The sequence below is a fragment of the Hylobates moloch genome, unplaced genomic scaffold (assembly GCF_009828535.3).
Source record: "Hylobates moloch isolate HMO894 unplaced genomic scaffold, HMol_V3 SCAFFOLD_55, whole genome shotgun sequence".
NCBI classification, from domain to species: Eukaryota; Metazoa; Chordata; class Mammalia; order Primates; family Hylobatidae; genus Hylobates; species Hylobates moloch.
In genome coordinates, this window is record NW_026652330.1 from 211155 (window position 1) to 231423 (window position 20269).

General features: G+C 38.1%; 1 protein-coding gene across 1 annotated transcript in view; it reads left to right on the forward strand.

Moving 5' to 3' along the window:
* The window catches only part of LOC116463730 (coiled-coil domain-containing protein 30-like), a 159528-nt gene that overhangs the window by 71270 nt on the left and 67989 nt on the right, over positions 1-20269 (forward strand). Inside the window, 2 exon segments of the mRNA XM_058434825.1 lie at positions 7800-8009; positions 12449-12603. Of these exon segments, the coding sequence (XP_058290808.1) occupies positions 7800-8009; positions 12449-12603 (365 nt within the window).

Genomic DNA, 20269 nt, shown 5'->3' on the forward strand with positions numbered 1-20269 from the left:
TAGTCCCAAATTTCTTGGAGGCTTTGTTCATTTCTTTTTATTCTTTTTTCTCTAGACTTCCCTTCTCGCTTCATTTCATTCATTTCATCTTCCATCTGCGATACCCTTTCTTCCAGTTGATCGCATCTGCTACTGAGGCTTCTGCAATCTTCACGTAGTTCTCGAAACTTGGCTTTCAGCTCCTCCATCTCCTTTAAGCCCTTCTCTCCATTGGTTATTCTAGTTATCCATTCTTCTAATTTTTTTCAAAGTTTTTAACTTCTTTGCTATTGTTTTGAATTTCCTCCTGTAGCTCAGAGTAGTTTGATCGTCTGCAGCCTTCTTCTCTCAACTCGTCAAAGTCATCCTCCATCCAGCTTTGTTCCATTGCTGGTGAGGAACTGCGTTCCTTTGAAGGAGGAGAGGTGCTCTGCTTTTTAGAGTTTCCAGTTTTTCTGCTCTGTTTTTTCCCCATCTTTGCGGTTTTATCTACTTTTGGGCTTTGATGATGGTGATGTACAGATGGGTTTTTGGTGTGGATGTCCTTTCTGTTTGTTAGTTTTCCTTCTACCAGACAGGACCCTCAGCTGCAGGTCTGTTGGAGTTTACTAGAGGTCCACTCCAGACCCTGTTTGGCTGGGTGTCAGCAGCGGTGGCTGCAGAACAGCGGATTTTTGTGAGACCACCAATTCAGCTGTCTGATAGTTCCTCTGGAAGTTTTGTCTCAGAGGAGTACCTGGTCCAGTGAGGTGTCAGTCTTTCCCTTCTGGGGGGGTGCCTCCCAGTTAGGCTGCTCAGGGGTGAGGGACCCACTTTAGGAGGCAGTCTGTCCGTTCTCAGATCTCCAGCTGCGTGCTGGGAGAACCACTACTCTCTTCAAAGCTGTCAGTCAGACAGGGACCTTTAAGTCTGTGGAGGTTCTTGCTGAGTTTTTGTTTGTCTGTGCCCTGCCCCCAGAGGTGGAGCCTACAGAGGCAGGCAGACCTCCTTGAGCTGTGGTGGGCTCCACCCAGTTCGAGCTTCCTGGCTGCTTTGTTTACCTAAGCAAGCCTGGGTAATGGCGGGCGCCCCTCCCCCAGCCTCGCTGCCGCCTTGCAGCTTGATCTCAGACTGCTGTGCTAGCAATCAGGGAGACTCCGTGGGCATAGGACCCTCCGAGCCAGGTGCGGGATACAATCTCCTAGTGTGCCGTCTTCCAGGCCCGTTGGGAAAGCGCAGTATGAGGGTGGGACTGACCCGATTTTCCAGGTGCCGTCTGTTACCCCTTTCTTTGACTAGGAAAGGGAACTCCCTGACCCCTTGCGCTTCCCGAGTGAGGCAGTGCCTCGCCCTGCTTCCGCTCGCGCACAGTGCGCTTCACCGACTGTCCTGCACCCACTGTTTGGCACTCCCTAGTGAGATGAAACCGGTACCTCAAGCAGAAATGCAGAAATCACCCGTCTTCTGTGTCGCTGGGGCTGGGAGCTGGAGACCGGAGCTGTTCCTATTCGGCCATCTTGGCTCCCCACCCCAAAATACTAACTTATTGCTTTTAAATCATTTTGTTATAAAATATAACACTTAGAAAATACAGAAAACATACAATTTACCTAGTTGTCATAAAGTAAATAGACATTTAAACACTACCCAGGACAAGAAATAGAACAATGCCAGCACACTAGTGGCCTCTGCACACCTTGTCCCCATCATAATCCCATCACCTTACCACCCCAGTAGTAACCACTAATTTTGGTAATAACTCTCTTGCTTTACTTTATAGTTTTATCAACTATTTATGAATCCCATACAATATAGTTGTCTTCCCTATTTTTCATATTTCAAAAATATAATCAGTATTTATACCTTGTGTCTGACTTACGATAACTGTCTGCAAGATTCATTCCTATTATAGTATATAGCCATTATTTATTCATTTTTTTTTGCACTATAGTATTCTATTGTAAGAAAATGCCATACTTTGTTTATTTTTTTCTATGGCTTATGGACATTTTACATGTTTCCAGCTTGGGGATGTTAAAAAGAATGTTATAGGCTTGCAGAGCCTCAGGCAGATTGCTGCTCTGTCACCACCAGTACCAGGACGCTATTGTAGATCCTCTTCTTGGTGCTCGACTGTCCCAACTTGAAGCTGAAGAAGCTGCCTTGGATGCATAGGTCATTGGCCGTAACAGTGTTTGCCCCAGTGTTGTCTTATTTCATCATTACCGGCATCACCAAAACCCTGTGTTGACTCTTTGATCACAGGCCCAAGAGACCTTTACCTTTCTTGGCCTGTGGAGTAAATAGACAATATATTATGAAAGGACTTGTATGTACCCTTTCTGTTTACAATGAGACGTTTAGGTTTCTTAATTTTGAACAAATTCAATTTACCAAATATTCCAGAACACTTGATTTCCTCTTTTTCTTTGATTTGTTTCTTATCTACTCATTGTTTGTGTCTTACTTTTTTCATAGTAAGATTGTTCTTGAAAAATGAAACTTCTAGGCTTTCTAAAAGGCTAGAGTGCCTTTTGAGAAGAAGTCAACAGGTAATAGATTTGTTCTTATCATTGAAATTTCAAAAGTTATACCAACCCTCCAAAATAAAATGAGAAAATGAAAAAAAAATGAGACAGAAGGTGAGCTGGTTTAGAATGGCAAGGTGGGAAATGGGTTTTTACTAGAAAAATAGGAAGTTTATTAAAACTTGATTGAGAATTTCTTTTTGGTAATATCTATGAGATAAGCTTATTACATTTTTTCCTGTTGACCTACATTGATCCACCAATGATATTAAGGCATTTTGCTCTTAGGGTTTAATTTCTTTACTTTTACATACACTCATTTCATTCTGTTTAACAAAGCATTTGACCATTTTTATGTGTCCACTAACATTTTTGGAAATGGCATTTCTGGTCTTCAAAAATTAATGCAAAATGAGGAAATGAAGTTTCATAAGCTAAGCACTCTACACACTTGAGCAGCTTTTATTGAAAGAACTTTGCCTTTGAACAGAGGGTTTAACAGCACATTATTTCAGACATGTTCAGTCAACGAATATCGGATTCTTTCCTGAGTAGCAAGATATATGAATAGAACTGAGTAATGTTTCTACTTTTTAAAGAGTGCTGCAGTGAACATTCATGCACATGTATCCTGATGTCCATAAATACACATTCCTCTAGAAAGAGATTGGGAGTGGAATTATTTTATCATAGTATGTGTATTACTTCAACTCCTTCTAAAGTCTTCCACCAACAGTGTCTGAAGGTTCCCATTGCTCTACATCCTCACCAACTCTTGGAACTGTCAGATGTTAAAATTTTTGCAAACCTAGTATACATGTATAGCGGTAGTTCCTTGTGGTTTTAGTGTGCATTTGCCTGTTTGCAAACAAGGTTGAGCAGCTTTTTATACATTTAATTGGCATTTGAATTTCTGTTTTGTGAAGTGCTTGTTCAAGATTTTGTTCATATTTATTTGGGGTTTCTGTCATTTTAATTTTTTCTTTAACTTATAGAAGTTTTTTAAATACATGAACCCTTTATCAGGTATGTATTACAAACATCGACTCTGTGGCTTGCATTTTTATTCTGCTTATATATCTTGATGAATCAAAGTTTTGAATTTTAATAATCATTATTTTTCATTATAATTAGTGATTTTTGGGGTCTGATTTAGTAAATATCTTACTACTTCAAAGTCATAAAGCTATTCTACATTAACATCTATTTATGTATTTATGTATTTACTTATTTATTTTTGAGATGGAGTCTCACTCTGTCACACAGGCTGGAGTACAGTGGCATGATCTTGGCCCACTGCAACATCTGCCTCCTGGGTTCAAGCAGTTCTCCTGCCTCGGCCTCCCGAATAGCTGGGATTACAGGCACACACCATCATGCCTGGCTAATTTTTTTGTACTTTTAGTAGATACAGGGTTTCACCATATCGGCCTGGCTGGCCTCGAACTCCTGACCTCAGGTGATCTGCCCACCTCAGCCTCCCAAAGTGTGGGATTACAGGCATGAGCCACCATGCCCAGCCTATTGTGGTATATTTCTGAGATCCCTATTCTGTTCCATTGTTCTATTTGTCTGCCCTTGTGCCAATACTATGCTATCATGATTATTTTAGCTTTATATAAATATTAACATTTGATAGAACAAATCTTTTCACCTTGTTCTTCTTTTCTGGGATATCTGGGCTATTCCTGGCCTTTGGGGTTCCTATATAAGTTTTATAATCAGTTTGTTAAGCTACACACAAATACTCACATGAACTCACATAGAACACACGTATATTGACACACAACCTTTTGGGATTTCAGTTGGAATTACATTGAGTCGATAGGTCAATTTGGGCAGAATTTACATCTTTGCAGTATTGAATCCTCTAATTTAAGAAGAGAGTGTGTATTTAGGTTTTTAATTTCTCTCAATATTTAAATTTTCTTATATATCTTTTGTTAGACATATTCACAGGTGCTGATATTTTCCATACTATTATAAATGGCAACTTTAAAAATGTTCATTTTCTAATTATTTCCCAATGTATAAAAATTCACTTAATCATTTTCTAATAAAAACTTTCCCATACTTTTTTATTCTTACAATGTATGTATATGTTATTTTGGATTTTCTATGCAAGTAATCATATCATCTAAAGACAATTTGCTTTCTTCGTTTCCATATGTTAAACCTTTCATTCTTTTTTCTTGTTCTGTTTACTGGCTAGCACAGTGCTGAATAGAACTGGTGACAGTAGGCATCCTTTTCTAATTCCCAGTATCAAAGGAAAAGCTCTCAAATTTCACCATTTAGTATGATTTTATAGCTTTTTAAAAATAGATATTTTATCCAAATGTACTTTAGAAAGAAAGAAAAATAAATAAAAATAGATATTATTTATTACATTAAGGAAATTGCTTTCTAGTGTTAGTTTGTTCAATGTTTTATGACAAATACATGTTGAATTTCATAAATTTTTTTCTGAATATTTTGAGAAGGTTTTTTAAAAATTTTAATCTGTTAATATGCTGAATTACTTTGACTGATTTTCTAATGTTAATCCAATTTTGCATTCCTGGGATAAACCTAACTTCATCATAAATTATCATTCTTTTCCTACAATGCTGGATTTGGCTTGCCAATATGTCTTTGGGATGTTTGCAACTTTGCTCAACAGTGAGACTAGTCTGTCATTTACTTCCTGCAATGTCCTTGTCAGATTTTGATATCAAGGTTATCCTAGCATCTTAAAATAAAAATGGGTAATATACCCTCTTTTTCTGTCTTCTAGAAGAGTTTGTATTAAGTTACAATGATTTCTTCTTAAATTATTGCAAAAAACTCATCCCTAAAGCCTTCTGATTTTGCTTTCTTTTGAGTAGGTTTTCAATTTCTAGTTCCATTTCTTTAATAGTTATGAGAAGTCAAGTTCTTTTTTTTTGCATCAACTTTGTTATATTTTATTTTTCTAAAGTTTCCATTTCATTTAAATTTTTTAAAGTTTTACAGAAATTTATTCATCTTGTCTTCTTTTTAAAATATATACATTTTAACAAAGGTAGCTTTTGAAAAAAAGAAGAAAAAATATATAATGATGGTCATTTCACTTTTATAATATTAGTTACCTTTGCCTTGTTGCTTTTTCTTTGATCAGCCTCACTAGAAGTTTATTCATTTTATTAGACTTTTCAAAGAACCAAATTTTAGCTTGTTGATCCACTCTAATGTATTCTTTTTAGAGAAATAATAAATACGCATATTTCGCAGTTTAGAGTAAATATAGTATAGAGTACTGGATTAGAATCAGAAGATCTATATTCAGACCTTGGTTCTATCATCTGGCAACTATTTGAGATTCAGTTTTTTATCTCTAAAATGGGCTAAAATACCAATGCCAGCCACTTCATAGATGTGAAAGCCTAACAAATGTAAAGTAGTAGTATTAGCATATGCCTCAGCTCTGTATTTCAAATGCAGTAGATTTTCTAAAAGAAATTATTGAATAGCAACACTTAACTTTTGTTAGGTGTTTCCTATGTGTCTGGCTCTATTCTTGAGGCTTTGATTGCTTTGTCTCATTTAATGCAGCCTCACAACTATCCTATGAGGTAAGTAGTTATTATCCCCATATTACAGATGAAGAAACTGATGCTCAAAGAGGTTGAACACAATTAACTTTTAGATTCAGTTTATATAATCTGATTGGTTAATATAGAGAAAGCACAGATGAAGGACATTATAGCTATCATCCCTATTAATTCAATTGAAAAGCTTTGAGACCAGGGAATTCTATTTACCATTAAAACAAAGTAAATTTTCTCTCACCACTTTTGTCTACGAGCCTTCCCTGCCCAGTGTATACATTCACTACGTTCTGATATTTTTTAGAATATCATTCATTTACGTGCTCAGTAAATAACTGATTAATCACCTACTCTCTGGTTCTTTGATAGGCGTTGGTGTTAAGAAATGAATTAAAAGCATAGTCTCTGCTTTCTTGGAATTTAAAGTGGGTAAAGGGGATATAAACAGGTACATAAATGCATACTTAATTATAAATCACGATATGTTTGATGAAGGAAACAAATGTGGTACAGTGATGAGTAAGGACATTTCAGATTAAATGATTCTGAAAATTGCCCCCTGCAAAGTGACATTTAAGCTAAGACCCGAAGAATAGGTAGGCAACCATACAATGAGAAGGGAAAAGGGAAAGCATTTCTGGCAGAGGGAAGTGTGGAAAAAATTTAGTGTATCGGAAACTCTTAATACAAACCAGTGTGACAGGAGTTACAGTGGGAGAAGGAGAAATAACAAGATGGTTTTAAAGAGATAGACAAGCGCCAGAGCATACAAAGCCAGGCAAGCTAGTGGGATCTGGAGTGAGGGACCACTGAAAGATTCTAAGCAAGGGTGTCAAGTAGTTCAATTTATGTTTTTAAAAGAAAATTTGGCCACAGCATTAGTGGATAGATTAGAAGAGAGTAAAAATGGAAGTGGTTGGACCAGTGCAGAGGCAGTTGCTATAGCCCAGGCTAGAGATGATGCCCTAGACTAGGGTGGTGGCAAAAAAATGACACAAATGGATTAATGCAAGTTGTATTGTGGGGATAGAATGACAGCATGTGCTAAATGATTGGAATTGGTTCGTAATGGAAAAGGAAGACTCAGGGATTACTGACCTGCACAAAAGTTTGGATGGTGGCATTATTTACTGAAATTGGGAAGACAGAGAAAAAAAGACTTTGGAGATATGGGCAGAATCAAGGAGTTTCATTTTGGCAAGTATTGGCATAAAATGGCATTTCAAATTATAGAAATGGATAGCAAATCATCTACTCTCTAGGCCTAGAAGAGTCCAATAATACTCCCATGTTGGGTAGCATTGGAAGAGTCTACAAAGAAGACCAAGAAATAAAAGCAGAGAGCTAAGTGAAAACCAGCAAAGTTTGGTATCACAGAATGCTACTGAGAAATCACTTGTCCATTGGATTTATTCTGGCAATGAAGAGGTCAGCTAGTACCCTTGGCAGAAAGTTTCACTGGAGTAGTGGGGATGAAAGCCAGTTTGGACTAGATTGAAGAAAGGATGGAAAATGTTTAGACCATGCATATATAGAAACTCAGGAAAATTCCTTTGTCTAACTGCCATCTGACTAAACTTTGGAAACTGTTACTAACACATGGCAGCTCTAAAGAGGTACTCAGCCATGTGACATTGGTATTTGTTGGCTTTTAGGGGACTACACTCCTTTGAAAGCTGCTTATTCTAGTTCACATTCATTCCACACTTATTTGTATTACTCTTAACTTATTCTCTACCTCTAGATAAAGATTGAACTAAAGCATGCCCAACAGAAGTTATTAGACAGTACAAAGATGTGCTCTTCACTCACGGCAGCGTGCAAGCACTGTCAGCAGAAAATCAAGGAACTGGAGTTGGAAGTACTTAAACAGACTCAGAGCATTAAATCACAGAACAACCTACAGGAAAAGCTGGCTCAGGAGAAATCTAAAGTTGCTGATGCAGAGGAAAAGGTAATTATCCTCATGCTTAATAAATAGCATGCACTGAATACCACTACTGAAATCTTATTTCCCTGAGGATTTTAAGAAATAAGTATGATGCAGACTTGATAGAATTCTAAGATTTTTTTTCTCTCCCATGTTTTCTTCTGTTTTGATTTCACCTGTTCCTACAATTTTAGGAATTCTTGTGTATTGTAAAAACTTCATGGACTTAAAAAGGTCAGTTTTATTAAAGTTATAACATGAACTTAAAGAACTGACTGATCCCATATGGCTTTTGTTTTATATTTTCACATTTGAGAAGACTTATTCTCTCATTTGCATTGGCTGTTAATGTAAATTTTGTTTTTTTCATTGAGAAACAATTGTACATGTTCATGGGGTACATAGTGATGTTTAAATAGATATAATGTATAGTGATCAGATCAGGGTAATTATCATATTCATCACATCAAACATATTTTATAATTTTGTAGGGGGATTTGTGTTGTGAAATGAACCATTTTGAAATATTGTCCCTTCATTTTAGATTGCCCAACACTAGGTGGCAGTAGTATGTAACAGTTGTACATTTTGATGCACAAGTTTGAGAGTTAAATTGGATAAAAAAATAATTTCATCAAACCATATAATATGAAGCAAACATCAAAAAGTAGATGACAGCAATCTGAATTAAACTAAAAAATCCAATGTTGAGTTAAAGAAACCAGAACAAATGAGTTCATACTATACAATTCTATGTACAGTATAAAGTTCAAGAATAAATAAAACTAAGCTATGGAGATAAGATAGTGGTTATTCTTGCGATAGGTATTAACTGAAGGGGGCACGAGGGAATCCTCTGTGGTGCTGCAAGTATTCTACATCTTGGTCGGGGAAGTAGTTATACAAGTCAGATTTCATTGAATACACTTAGGATATGTATGTTATTCACCATATGTATATATGTATGTTACTTTACCATATGGATGTTATTATTCCATTAAAAAGTAATTGGTAAAATTGGTAAAGATTGGCAAGATTTTAAAACTTAGACAATACAAAATATTGGTGAGGATTTGGTGCAACAAGAACTCATATATTCACTTCACTTGGAAGAGTTAATTAGTGTAAATGTTTTAAAGATGTGTGCATCATACAACTTAACACTTCTACTAGGCATAAGAAAAACTGTTATATGCAGGTATGTATCAGGAAACAGGAAGATAGTCATGTTCATAATATCATTGTTCCGAATAGCAGAAAACTAGAAACAACCCAAATGTCCCCTGACACAAGATCAAAAAAATAAATTGTATATTTATACAGTAGTATTACTGCTAATCTGAGTTCTTTCCCCCACTTTGTATCAGTTGCAAAGAAAGAGCATCCAGGCTACTCTGCCTATGGGGTAGCCCTGCTCTGTCTGTGGAACAGCCATTTCCCTAGAATTAACTTTTTTTTTTTTTTTTTTGAGACAGAGTCTTGCTCTGTCCCCAGACTGGAGTGCAGTGGCACGATCTCGGCTCACTGCAGCCTCCACCTCCCAGGTTCAAGCGATTCTCCTGCCTCAGCCTCCCTAGTAGCTGGGACTACAGGTGCGCACCACCACAACCAGGTAATTTTTGTACTTTTTAGTAGAGACAGGGTTTCACCATGTTGGCCAGGATGGTCTTGATCTCTTGACCTCGTGATTCACCCACCTCGGCCTCCCAAACAAAGTGCTGGGATTACAGGCATGAGCAACCACGCCTGGCTGAATTAACTTATTTTTAAGAAAGGAAAGGAGAGGCGAGGCGAGGCAAGTGGCCAGGCGAGGTGAATGGCCAGGCGCAGTGGCTCAATCTATAATCCCAGCACTTTGGGAGGCCAAGGTGAGTGGATCATCTGAGGTCAGGAGTTCAAGACCAGCCTGAACAACATGGTGAAACCCCGTCTCTACTAATAATCCAAAAATTAGCCAGGTGTGGTGGCACGTGCCTTTAATCCCAGCTACTCAGGAGGCTGAGGCAGGAGAATTGTTTGAACCCGGGAGGTGGAGGTTGCAGTGAGCTGAGATCACACCATTGCACTGCAGCCTGGGTGACAAGAGCAAAACTCTGTCTCAAAGAGAGAGAGGGAGGGAGGGAGGGAAGGAAGGAAGGAAGGAAGGAAGGAAGGAAGGAAGGAAGGAAGGAAGGAAGGAAAGGAGGGAGGGAGGGAGGGAGGAAGGAAGGAAGGAAGGAAGGGATGGATGGAAGGAAGGAACGATTAGCATGGTGGCTCATACCTGTAATCCCAGCACTTTGGGAGGATGAGATGGGAGCATCACTTGAACCCAAAGTTCAATACCAGCCTGGGCAACATAGTGAGACTGTGTCTCTACAAAAATGAATAAGTTAGCTGGGTATAGTAGCGCATGCATGTAGTACCAGCTACTCTGGAGGCTAAGGCAGGAGGATCACCTGGGCGATATAGCAACACCCCATCTCAAAAAAACAGAGATTATTAAAAAGAAACAGCAATGATGTGATTAACACAAAATTCAGGATATTGGTTTTCTCTGGTGGGGAGGGAAGAGGGATAATCAAAGAGGGTCACAGAATGGGCTTCAAATGTATTGGAAATGTTCCCTTTCTTAAATTGTGTGGCAGTTTCAAAAGTTTGGATGTATCATTGACAGAGAAGCCAATGAGGTGATGCTTTTGTCTGTGGAGTTAGTACTGAATTCCTTAAGTAAGAATTCTCCCTAGACAGAACTAAATAGAACAGCTCCAAGGAACTTGAGCTGGCCTCAGACAGCTGGCTGCCTACTACCATTCCCCTTGAATCATTCTGCATCTTCTCCTCTCTCATGCTGTGTGGGCTATGCAGAGACCTAGGTGCAGGGGCTTGGGATTGATGCAGAAAGCCCCTCTCTTAGAAAACGGGTGACACCCACTGGCATTCACTGAATATTTGTGGGGAATGTGATGCCAAGCCATTGCAAAGGATTCCTTGTTGGGTCAGAAATACATTAGATAGATAATAGCTACCCTGCTGAAATCTATTCATTCAACAAATATTTATTGAGCACCTACTATGTACCAGGCACAATTTAAGGTGACACAAGCGTTTATAAAAATAAGTAAACAAGTGTAAAGGAAATTTATCTTTAAAAAATGTGGGGGCTTTTTTGCTGCTACATGAAAAAGGCAAGAAAAAATGTTTTTAAGTGACACTTTAAATCTAGCATATAAACTCTAAAATATAATGGTCTCTCAAATTCATAAGTCATATTTTTAGTTCTCCCAGAGCATTAAAAAAACCTATTATTGATGCTAAGCAATATGCTAATAGGTGCTTGGTTTATAAGAGAATTCTATTTTGTTTTGCAATGTTATTCATGAATCTAACCACACTGTGGAGAAACTAGGTGCACTCACATGCTGTTGGGAGTGTAAATTGGTCTAATACCTGTGGAGGCAGTTTGGCATTATCTATCAAACAAACAAATACTCATAACCTTTGCCCTAGTAAATCTACACCTCATAATTTAATCTGCAGACATTGTTTGTAATAGTATTGTTTATAATAGCAAAAGATTGGAATCAGCTTAAATGTTCACCAGCAGGGCATTGGTTAAATAAGTTATGGTATACCCTTACAGTGGAGTGGTATGCAACTGTGAAAGAGAAGACAACTCAATATGTGCATATAATACGGAAAAATGACCAAATGTGTATTGCTATAAAAAAGTAAGGTACCTAATTACATATGGTATAGTATGTCATCATTTGTGTAAAATTTATATGTATGGGGGATAACTATATAATATGTGTTTATATATGTATACATAAATTTCTGGAGGAGTACATAAGAAATTAAAAACCATGATTACCTATTCGGTAGAGGAAAATTTGGTGGAAGTAGGACAGGGATGGGAAGGAGACTTTCCACTATATAGCTTCTTTTTTTCTTTTCTTTTTTTTTTTTTTTTTTTGAGACAGGGTCTCACTCTGTCACCCAGGCTGGAGTGCAGTGGCGCAATCCTTAGCTCACTGTAACCTCAGCTTCCCTGGGCTCAGGTGATTCCCGCCACCTCAGCCTCCTGAGTAGCTGGGAGTACAGGTACTCACCACCATGCCCTGCTAATTTTTGTATTTTTTTGTAGATATAGGGTTTTACCATGTTGCCCAGGCTGGTCTTGAAATCCTGAGGCTCAAGCGATTCACCCAGCTCAGCCTCCCACAGTTCTGGGATTACAGGCATGAGCCAGCATGTCTGGCCTGTAGCTTCTTTTATGCACACACATTGAATTATATGAATGCATTACATACTGCAAAAATTAAACAATTTATTTTAAAATTAAATCCAGCTACTCTTTTTACTTGAGGTCAGATCAACATGTTAGCACTGCTATGTTTGCTATTTATGTTATTCCCTAGGGGAATTTGAAAAAAGGTCACACTCTTCTTAATGCTTTACTTGTAAACTTTTTTTCATTCAAGATTTTGGACCTGCAGCGGAAATTAGAACATGCTCATAAAGTCTGTCTCACAGACACTTGCATTTCAGAGAAGCAGCAGCTAGAGGAAAAGATAAAAGAAGCAACAGAAAATGGAGCTAAAGTAAAGCAACAATATCAAGAAGAACAACAGAAGAGGTAAGAGGAGCAGAGATCTCAGTTTCCTGTGTGTTTAGCCATGACTGAGTTAATCAGCAATATTAATTTACTCTAACAGAATATCAGAGAGTATTTCTGCTCTGTCCCCAGTGAAGTAAACTCAGCCACACACAATTCCTGATGTATTGCACTTACCACACTGTATTCTAATTGCTTATTTTCTAGTTTACCTCTGACACTACAGTGTGAGATTTTTTAAGGCAGAGATTATTTATTCTGGTTCTGGGACACACCTAGTGGTAACAGTAAATATTCTTGACTGACTTGCCTATGAAATACTCTGGAATTTGCTCTGACATGTAGTCTGACAAAATTCAAACTACAATGAAGTTGATATTTTGTACAAGGGGACTTCACAGAGTTTGTGGAAAAATTGAATTGAAAGATAAAATAAACAATATATTGGCCAGGTGCAGTGGCTCACACCTGTAATACCAGCACTTTGGGATGCTGAGGCAGGAGGATCACTTGAGCCTAGGAGTTTGAGACCAGCCTGGGCAACATAGTGAGTCCTTGTCTCTACCAAAAAAAAAAAAAAAAATTATCCAGGCATGACAGTGCACTCCTGTAGTCCCAGCTACTCAGGAGGCTGAGGCAGGAGGATCACTTGAGCCCAGGAGTTTGAGGCTGCAGTGAGCCATGATTGAAACACTGCACTCTGGACTGGGTGGCAGAATGAGACCCTGTCTCAAAAAAACAACTTTATTTCTCAACATAAGCTCCATCAAGGTCAAGGCACTTTTGTAAGTGATGATGCATGCCATTTAGTCCATCCCTAAAGAACTGAGTGAGAAGCCTGGGAGTTTAACCATGTCATTGCAGTCTTTTGCACATTATTAACCGAAGAGAAATGGGTGCCCTTTAAATATTTTTTAAGATTGGGAAACAAAAAGAAGTCAGAAGGAGCCAAATCAGGACTGTAAGGTGGATGCCTAATAATTTCCCATCAAAACTCTTGGAAAATTGCCCTTGTTTGATAAGGGGAATGAACAGGAGCATTGTCACGGTGGAGAAAGACTCTGGTGAAGCTTTCCCAGGCATTTTTTAAAATAAAGCTTTGGCTACCTTTCTCAAAACACTCTCATAATAAACAGGTTATCATTTGGCTTTCTAGAAAGTCAATAAGCAAAATCCTTTGAGCATCACAAAAAACTGTTGGCATGACCTCTGCTCTTGACTGGTCCACTTTTGCTGTGACTGGACCACTTCCTCCTCTTGGTAGCCATTTCTTTGATTGTGCTTTGTCTTCAGGATCATATTGGTAAAGCCATGGTTCTTCTCCTGTTACAATTCTTCAAAGAAATGCTTTAGGATCTTCATCCCACTTATGTAAAATTCCCATTGAAAGCTTTGCTCCTGTCTGTAGCTAATCTGAATGCAATGGTTTTGGCACCCATCAAGTGGAAAGTTTGCTAAACTTTGATTTCTCTGTCAGAATTGTGGTAAGCTGAATCAATTGAGATGTCTATGATATTGGCTTTTGTTTCTGCTGCTAATCATCAGTCTTCAATTAGGGCACAAAAAAATTAATTTTTTCCTTGTAAATTGGTGTGGATGGTCTGCCACAGTGGGCCTCACCTTCAACATCATCTCATCCCTTCTTAAAATGACTTATCCATTAGTAAACTGCTGATTTCTTTGGGCTGTTGTCTCTTTAAACTTTTCATTAAAGCATCAATGACTTCAGCATTCTTCCACCTTAGTTTCACCATAAATTTGATGTTTGTTCTTGCTTAGTGTCCTTATCTCTAAAGTGGGAATTGTAATGCCAGTTCTATACATCTCTTGTGAAGATTTGCTAAGAAGAAATATGTATGCACTGTTTAAACTAAGTGTAGGAAAATAAAATATATAGGGAAATTCTTCTACCAAAAGGGGACTCTATAGTGTATATTGTTTCATAATCTGGAAGAAAGTAACCCTGATTTAAATAGTTAGATTGTAACCTACTTTTTCACTTAAAATATTGTGATCTGTTTATCTGACATTACACTTTTTCTAGAATATTATTTTAATGATATGTCACAATTTAATAAATCCTTTATTGTTGAACATTTAGATTTTTCCCAGTTTCTTCTATTTCAGTGACATAATATATATCCTGGCACATAATAAGCACTTCTACCAGGAAATAGAATCAGTAGGAATATATATTTAATAAAAGCCTTCTTACAGGGACTTGGTCTTATGCAATTGTGGGAACTGGTTATGCAGTCTGTATGGCTGTCATCTTTGCATCTTATGCTAGAGCTTGAAGTCTGCAGGGCAAACAATCAGGAAATGAAGCTGAATGTAAAGTGGGAAAGCAACAAGGTGGAAACCATGAAGATGGACTGGAACCCATGTCAGTTCTTGCTGCCTCTAACCTTGATAAAGTGTAGGTATCCTACAGGAGAAACTGGCACCCTTCATCAAGGAGCTAAATAGACATCTGGCCCAGGAGATGGAAAAGGTGAAGGAGGATTCAAGGGAAGGTGGAGCAGTTGTAGGCCTGGCTGTTGTGTCATGCCAAGGTGAGCAGCAGATATCTAGCAGTGTTTATAAACTATAAAAGTGCCTGCTCCAACCTTCCACTTGGAAAAAATGTTTCAATTCTGTTCTCTAAATCTTACACAAATATTATCTCCTGTGGGCCACTATAACCAGAAACTTACACAGAAGGAATTCTGGGAAACTAGACAAGTCAAAATGTTACAAAGCTACTGTATTAAAAATATATTTGTTAAACTGTAGTTAATTTTATTTAATTTAAATTAGGCCTGGCACCAGTGGCTCACACCTGTAATCCCAGCACGTTAGGAGGCTGAGGCAGGCAAATCACTTGAGGTCAGGAGTTTGAGACCACCCTGGCCAACATAGTGAAATTTCATCTTTACTAAAAATACAAAAATTAGCCAAGCATGGTGGCAGACACATGTTAACCCCAGCTACTTGGGAGGCTGAGGCAAGAAAATTGCTTAAACCCAGGAGGCGGAGGTTGCTGTGAGCCAAGACCGTGCCACTGCACTCCAACATGGGCAACAGAGCAGGCTAAACAGGCGGGACTCCATCTCAAAAAAAAAAAAAGGGTTGTTATTGTAATATTGGATGTTATTGTTGTTACTATTGTCGTCATTATCATCATAATCTTCTCAGTAAGATGAAAAAAGTTCATGTGGCCAGAACAAAATGTTTAGAGACAAGGAAAGTGGCAAGAAAATGAGGCTAGAAAGGTAAGCTAGACCTAGGTCATGTGGAATTTAACAGACCACACTGAGTTTGAACCTGTTCATGAAGGTATTGGTCTGTGGTTTTCCTATCACATAATATCTGTATCTGGTTTTGGTATTAGGGTAATGTTTGTCTCAAAAAATTACTTAGGAAGTGTCCCCTCTCCTTCAATTTTTTTTGGAAGAGATTGCAGGGAATTGGTATCATTTCTTTCTTAAATGTTTGGTAGAATTCACCATGAAATCATCTGGGCCTAGTGCTTTATTTTTGGAAGGTAATTAATTATTGATTCAATTTCTTTAACAGATATAGGCCAACTTAGATTATCTATTTCTTCTTGTGTGAGCTTTCGTAGTTTGTGTCTTTCAAAGCATCAGTCCATATAATGTAAGTTATCATATTTGTAGGCAGAGTTGTTCATAATATTCCTTTATTATCCTTTTAATGTCCATGGAGTTAGTAGTGGTGGCCCCTCTTTCATTTTGATATTTTTTTAAATGTTTTATTTATAAAATAGTGATGGGGCTTTGCTGTGTTGCCCAGGCTGGTCTCAAGTTTGTGCGTTCAAGTGATACTCCTGCCTCAGCCTCCCAAAGTGCTGGGATTATAGATGTGAGCCATTGTGCCTGGCCACATTTTTTATATTATTAATATTCTCTATTTATTAGTTAGCCTGGCTAGAGGTTTGTCTATTTTATTCACCTTTTCAAAGAACGAACTTTTGGTTTCATTGATTTTTCTCTATTGTTTTCTTGTTTTCAATCCCATTGACTAATACTCTCATTTTTACTATTTCTTTGCTTCTGCTTGCTTTAGGCTTATAATGTTCTTCTTTTTCTAGTTTCCTAAGGTGAAAGCTTAGATTACTGATTTTAAATTTTTCTTCCTTTATAATGTATGCATGTAATACTACAAGTTTTCTGCTATGTTGTATCCTATACATTTTGTAAGTTGTATTTCATTTTCATTTAGTTCAAAATATTTTTAATTTATTGAGACCTCCTCTTTGACTCATGTATTATTTAGAAGCGTGTTGTTTATCCCAAATATTTAGAATTTTCCATCTCTCTTTTTCTTATTGATTTATGGTTTCATAGTATCAGTTTAAACAGTTGCATGACATTCTGTTACACAGATATATCATACTTTATGTAATACTTATATCTTTTAGACTTTTTTGCTATTATAAAGCTATAATAAATATCTTTATACATAAGACTTTGCAACTGCAATGAAGTATGATGAAGTGTGGTAAGTGTTATACTAAAGAAGGTTTAGGTTGCCATGATAGTACATAACACAGATACCTATGGAGTGAGGGAGCTTAAGAAAGACTTCCTCAAAGAAAGTGATTTAAGTTGAGAATGAAGTGGTTGGTATCAAGAAGCTAAATAGAGAATAGTATGGAGGACGACTTTGAGGAAGTGAAAAAGTTCATTGGCTGAAAGAAAATGAGGTTAGGGACAGTGGTGAGAAAATGAGATGAGGAAGGTGAGGTAGGCCTAGCTCATGCAGAACCTTAGATTTTTTTGTTTGTTTGTTTGTTTCTTTAGAGTCAGGGATCTTGCTCTGTTGCCCAGGCTGGAATACAGTGGCACAATCATGACTCACTGCAGCCCTGAACTCCTGGGCTCAGGTGATCCTCCTGCCTCCACCTACTGAGTAGCTAGGCCTATAGGCATGCCCAACATGCCCAGCTAATTAAAAAAAAATTTAGAGACAGGATCTCCCTATGTTGCTCAGGTTGTTTTAGAACTCTTGGCCTCAGGTGATCCTCCAGCCTCAGACTCCCAAAGTGTTAGGAGGTGTGAGCCATAGTGCCACAGATGCTCATGAGCCACGGTGCCCATTTCTCATGCAGAATCTATCAAGCCATGGTGAACAGTTTGGACTTTACCTTAAGAGTATGGGGTTCCTGAATCAAGGAAGAGAAAAAATATATATATAAATAAGAGTAATGGGGAGCCACTATAGGATTTTAAGCAGAGGAAGTTATATGATTAGTTTGCAATTTAGAAAGAACACTCTGACTACTAAAAGAGGCTCAGGCTACAGAGAATGCAGGGAGTCTTATCAGTACACCAATTTCTTGATTTTATTCACTGGCAGACCTGGTTTGTTAGTCTTTTATTTTTCAAACTCTATATCAATTAACTTCTCGCATATTCTTGAGTTGCTGTTTTAATGTTGACTTCCTACTTTGCTTTTTTCTTTTTGTAGAGATGGGTTCTCACTCTATTGCCCAGGCTGCAGTGCAGTGGTGCGATCACAGTTCATTGCAGCCTTGACCTCCCAGGCTCAAGCACTTCTCCCATCTCAGCCTCCCAAGTAGCTGGGACTACAGGCACATGCCACCATGCCTGTCTAATTTTTTAAAAATTTTTTATAGGGATGAGTTCTCACTATGTTGCCCAGGCTGCTCCTGAACTTTTGGGCTCAAGCAATCCTCCCACCTTGGCATCCCAAATTGCTGGGCTTATAGATGTGAGCCACCATGTCCAGCCAAATTCCTACTTTCCAATTCTAGTTTTCAGCTCTCAAATTTTACTGCCAATAACTCAAGTGTTTTTAGTTTCAGTGGATCAAAACTTCTCGTTTAGTTCCAAGGCTTATCTCTTAGTCTGGAAATTGAGCATGAAACCAAAAAGAAGTAGGCCATAATAGCAGGTATACAGTGAATTAGATGAAGCAGAGATGAAAGAGAGGATATTGCTGTAGAAGTAGATGTGAATGGTAGAAAATTAGCTATAGCAGTCCTTGGAGAGTCTGCACTTACATCCAAGAAACATAAGGAGAACTAGACGTGGAGGGATGTGAGCCCATGTCTCAAATATAATCGTCCCCCAATAACCTGTTGATTTCTCAGAATACTGAAGTTAGATTAAGCAAACTTGTCTAATGTCAGTATTTTACTGCTCTAGCATGCAGGTGAGACTTTTGCCCACCAGTACTATTTCTTTATCATCATCACAGTCTTCGAGATGAATCTTCTAAGTCTGGAGAACCTTGGTCTGAAATCCTCAGAAAACTCTTTCCACAAACTGTACTCTATTACTGAAATGCCAGGGGTTTGGTCTAGGTCCCATTGCTTAGTGCACAGAAAGCCAATTACTAAGACAATGAGTATTGCCAGGGAAGAAGGCTTTATTAGGGTGCCACAGTTGAGAAGAATGGGAGATCAGTCTCAAATCTATCTCCCTGACCAACTAAAATTTGGGGGGTTATAGCAGGGAAGGAATATAAAACAGGAATTAGTGAGGGGTAAGGAACCAATCATGAGGAATGAGGCATCTCATTTTCTGGATGCTATGATCTGGTGAATTTTAGTGTCTTGCCTGAGAGTCAGTCTCCTGAAGGAGGAACTCAGATGTAAATTTCAAGTTTTAAGACTGGGAGGGTACATTTCTACATTTGTTCAAAAAACTGTAAATGTAATTTCTATGGGACAGTTGGTCTGGTTTCATAATGAGACTGAAAGAGCAAAGTGCTAATGGCCCTTGTAGGGGTGGAGGGAAAATTTCCCCTCTCCTTCTGAAGGTTTTCTGAAAAGTCAAGTGACAAAAGGCAGATTAATAGGAGAAAAAGCAAACACGACTTTATTAATGTGGGGTAGGGAAAATCAAGTGTGATGACCCAGCATCAGAGTGTGTTGCAGAAGCTTATATACCCGTTTCCAGGGGAGAGGGAGATGAGGAATGTAGACAATTCGAAGGGACAGTAACTCATTAGGGAGAGTGAAGGGACCCTGGAGACAAAAATTAATTCATAAATGATTCTCCTGGGAATTTGAATGAGTTTAAGAGATAGCTGTTGTCTTGTGAAAAGGACTGTGGAGGTATTGTTATATTCCTCAATCTTCTTTTCTGAAGATCCATAAATAATGCAATTTCAGGGAGGGGATGTGTATAATTGTTCTCCTTGGTAAGTCCAGTCTTCATGCAGATAAGAGAAAAGCCTCTTCTAGCATCTGCTGATCTCTAAGGGCCTTTCATTCAAAATATTTAGTATACCAGGGTACCATATTTGATGTAAAATTCTCTGAGTTCCTTTACCCTCTTTTGGAAAATGGTAAATTTTCTAATAAAATGCAGGCTCATTTATGATTCATTTATAGCAGTGTTAATATGTGCTTATTATTATCAATAGTGCTTGCAACTAACATTACCTTGAACCCAGAAGATGAAGGGCTCAACTCGTAAAGCAGTAAGGAAGAAAGAATATGGGATTCAGGATTCGAGCCCTACCTCCACCTTGTCTTAACTGTTCTCTCTACCACAACTTCCTCATCTCTGAAATAAGGACAACTACTTTTTCCTCATAGAGTCATTTTAATGAGTGAGTGAGAGAACTAAGGAAAGCTTCTATCACAAAAGAGGTTCCCTGTGTTGGTCCCTTTAGCTTATAGACACATACCCTACTTCAATGAACCAAAAAA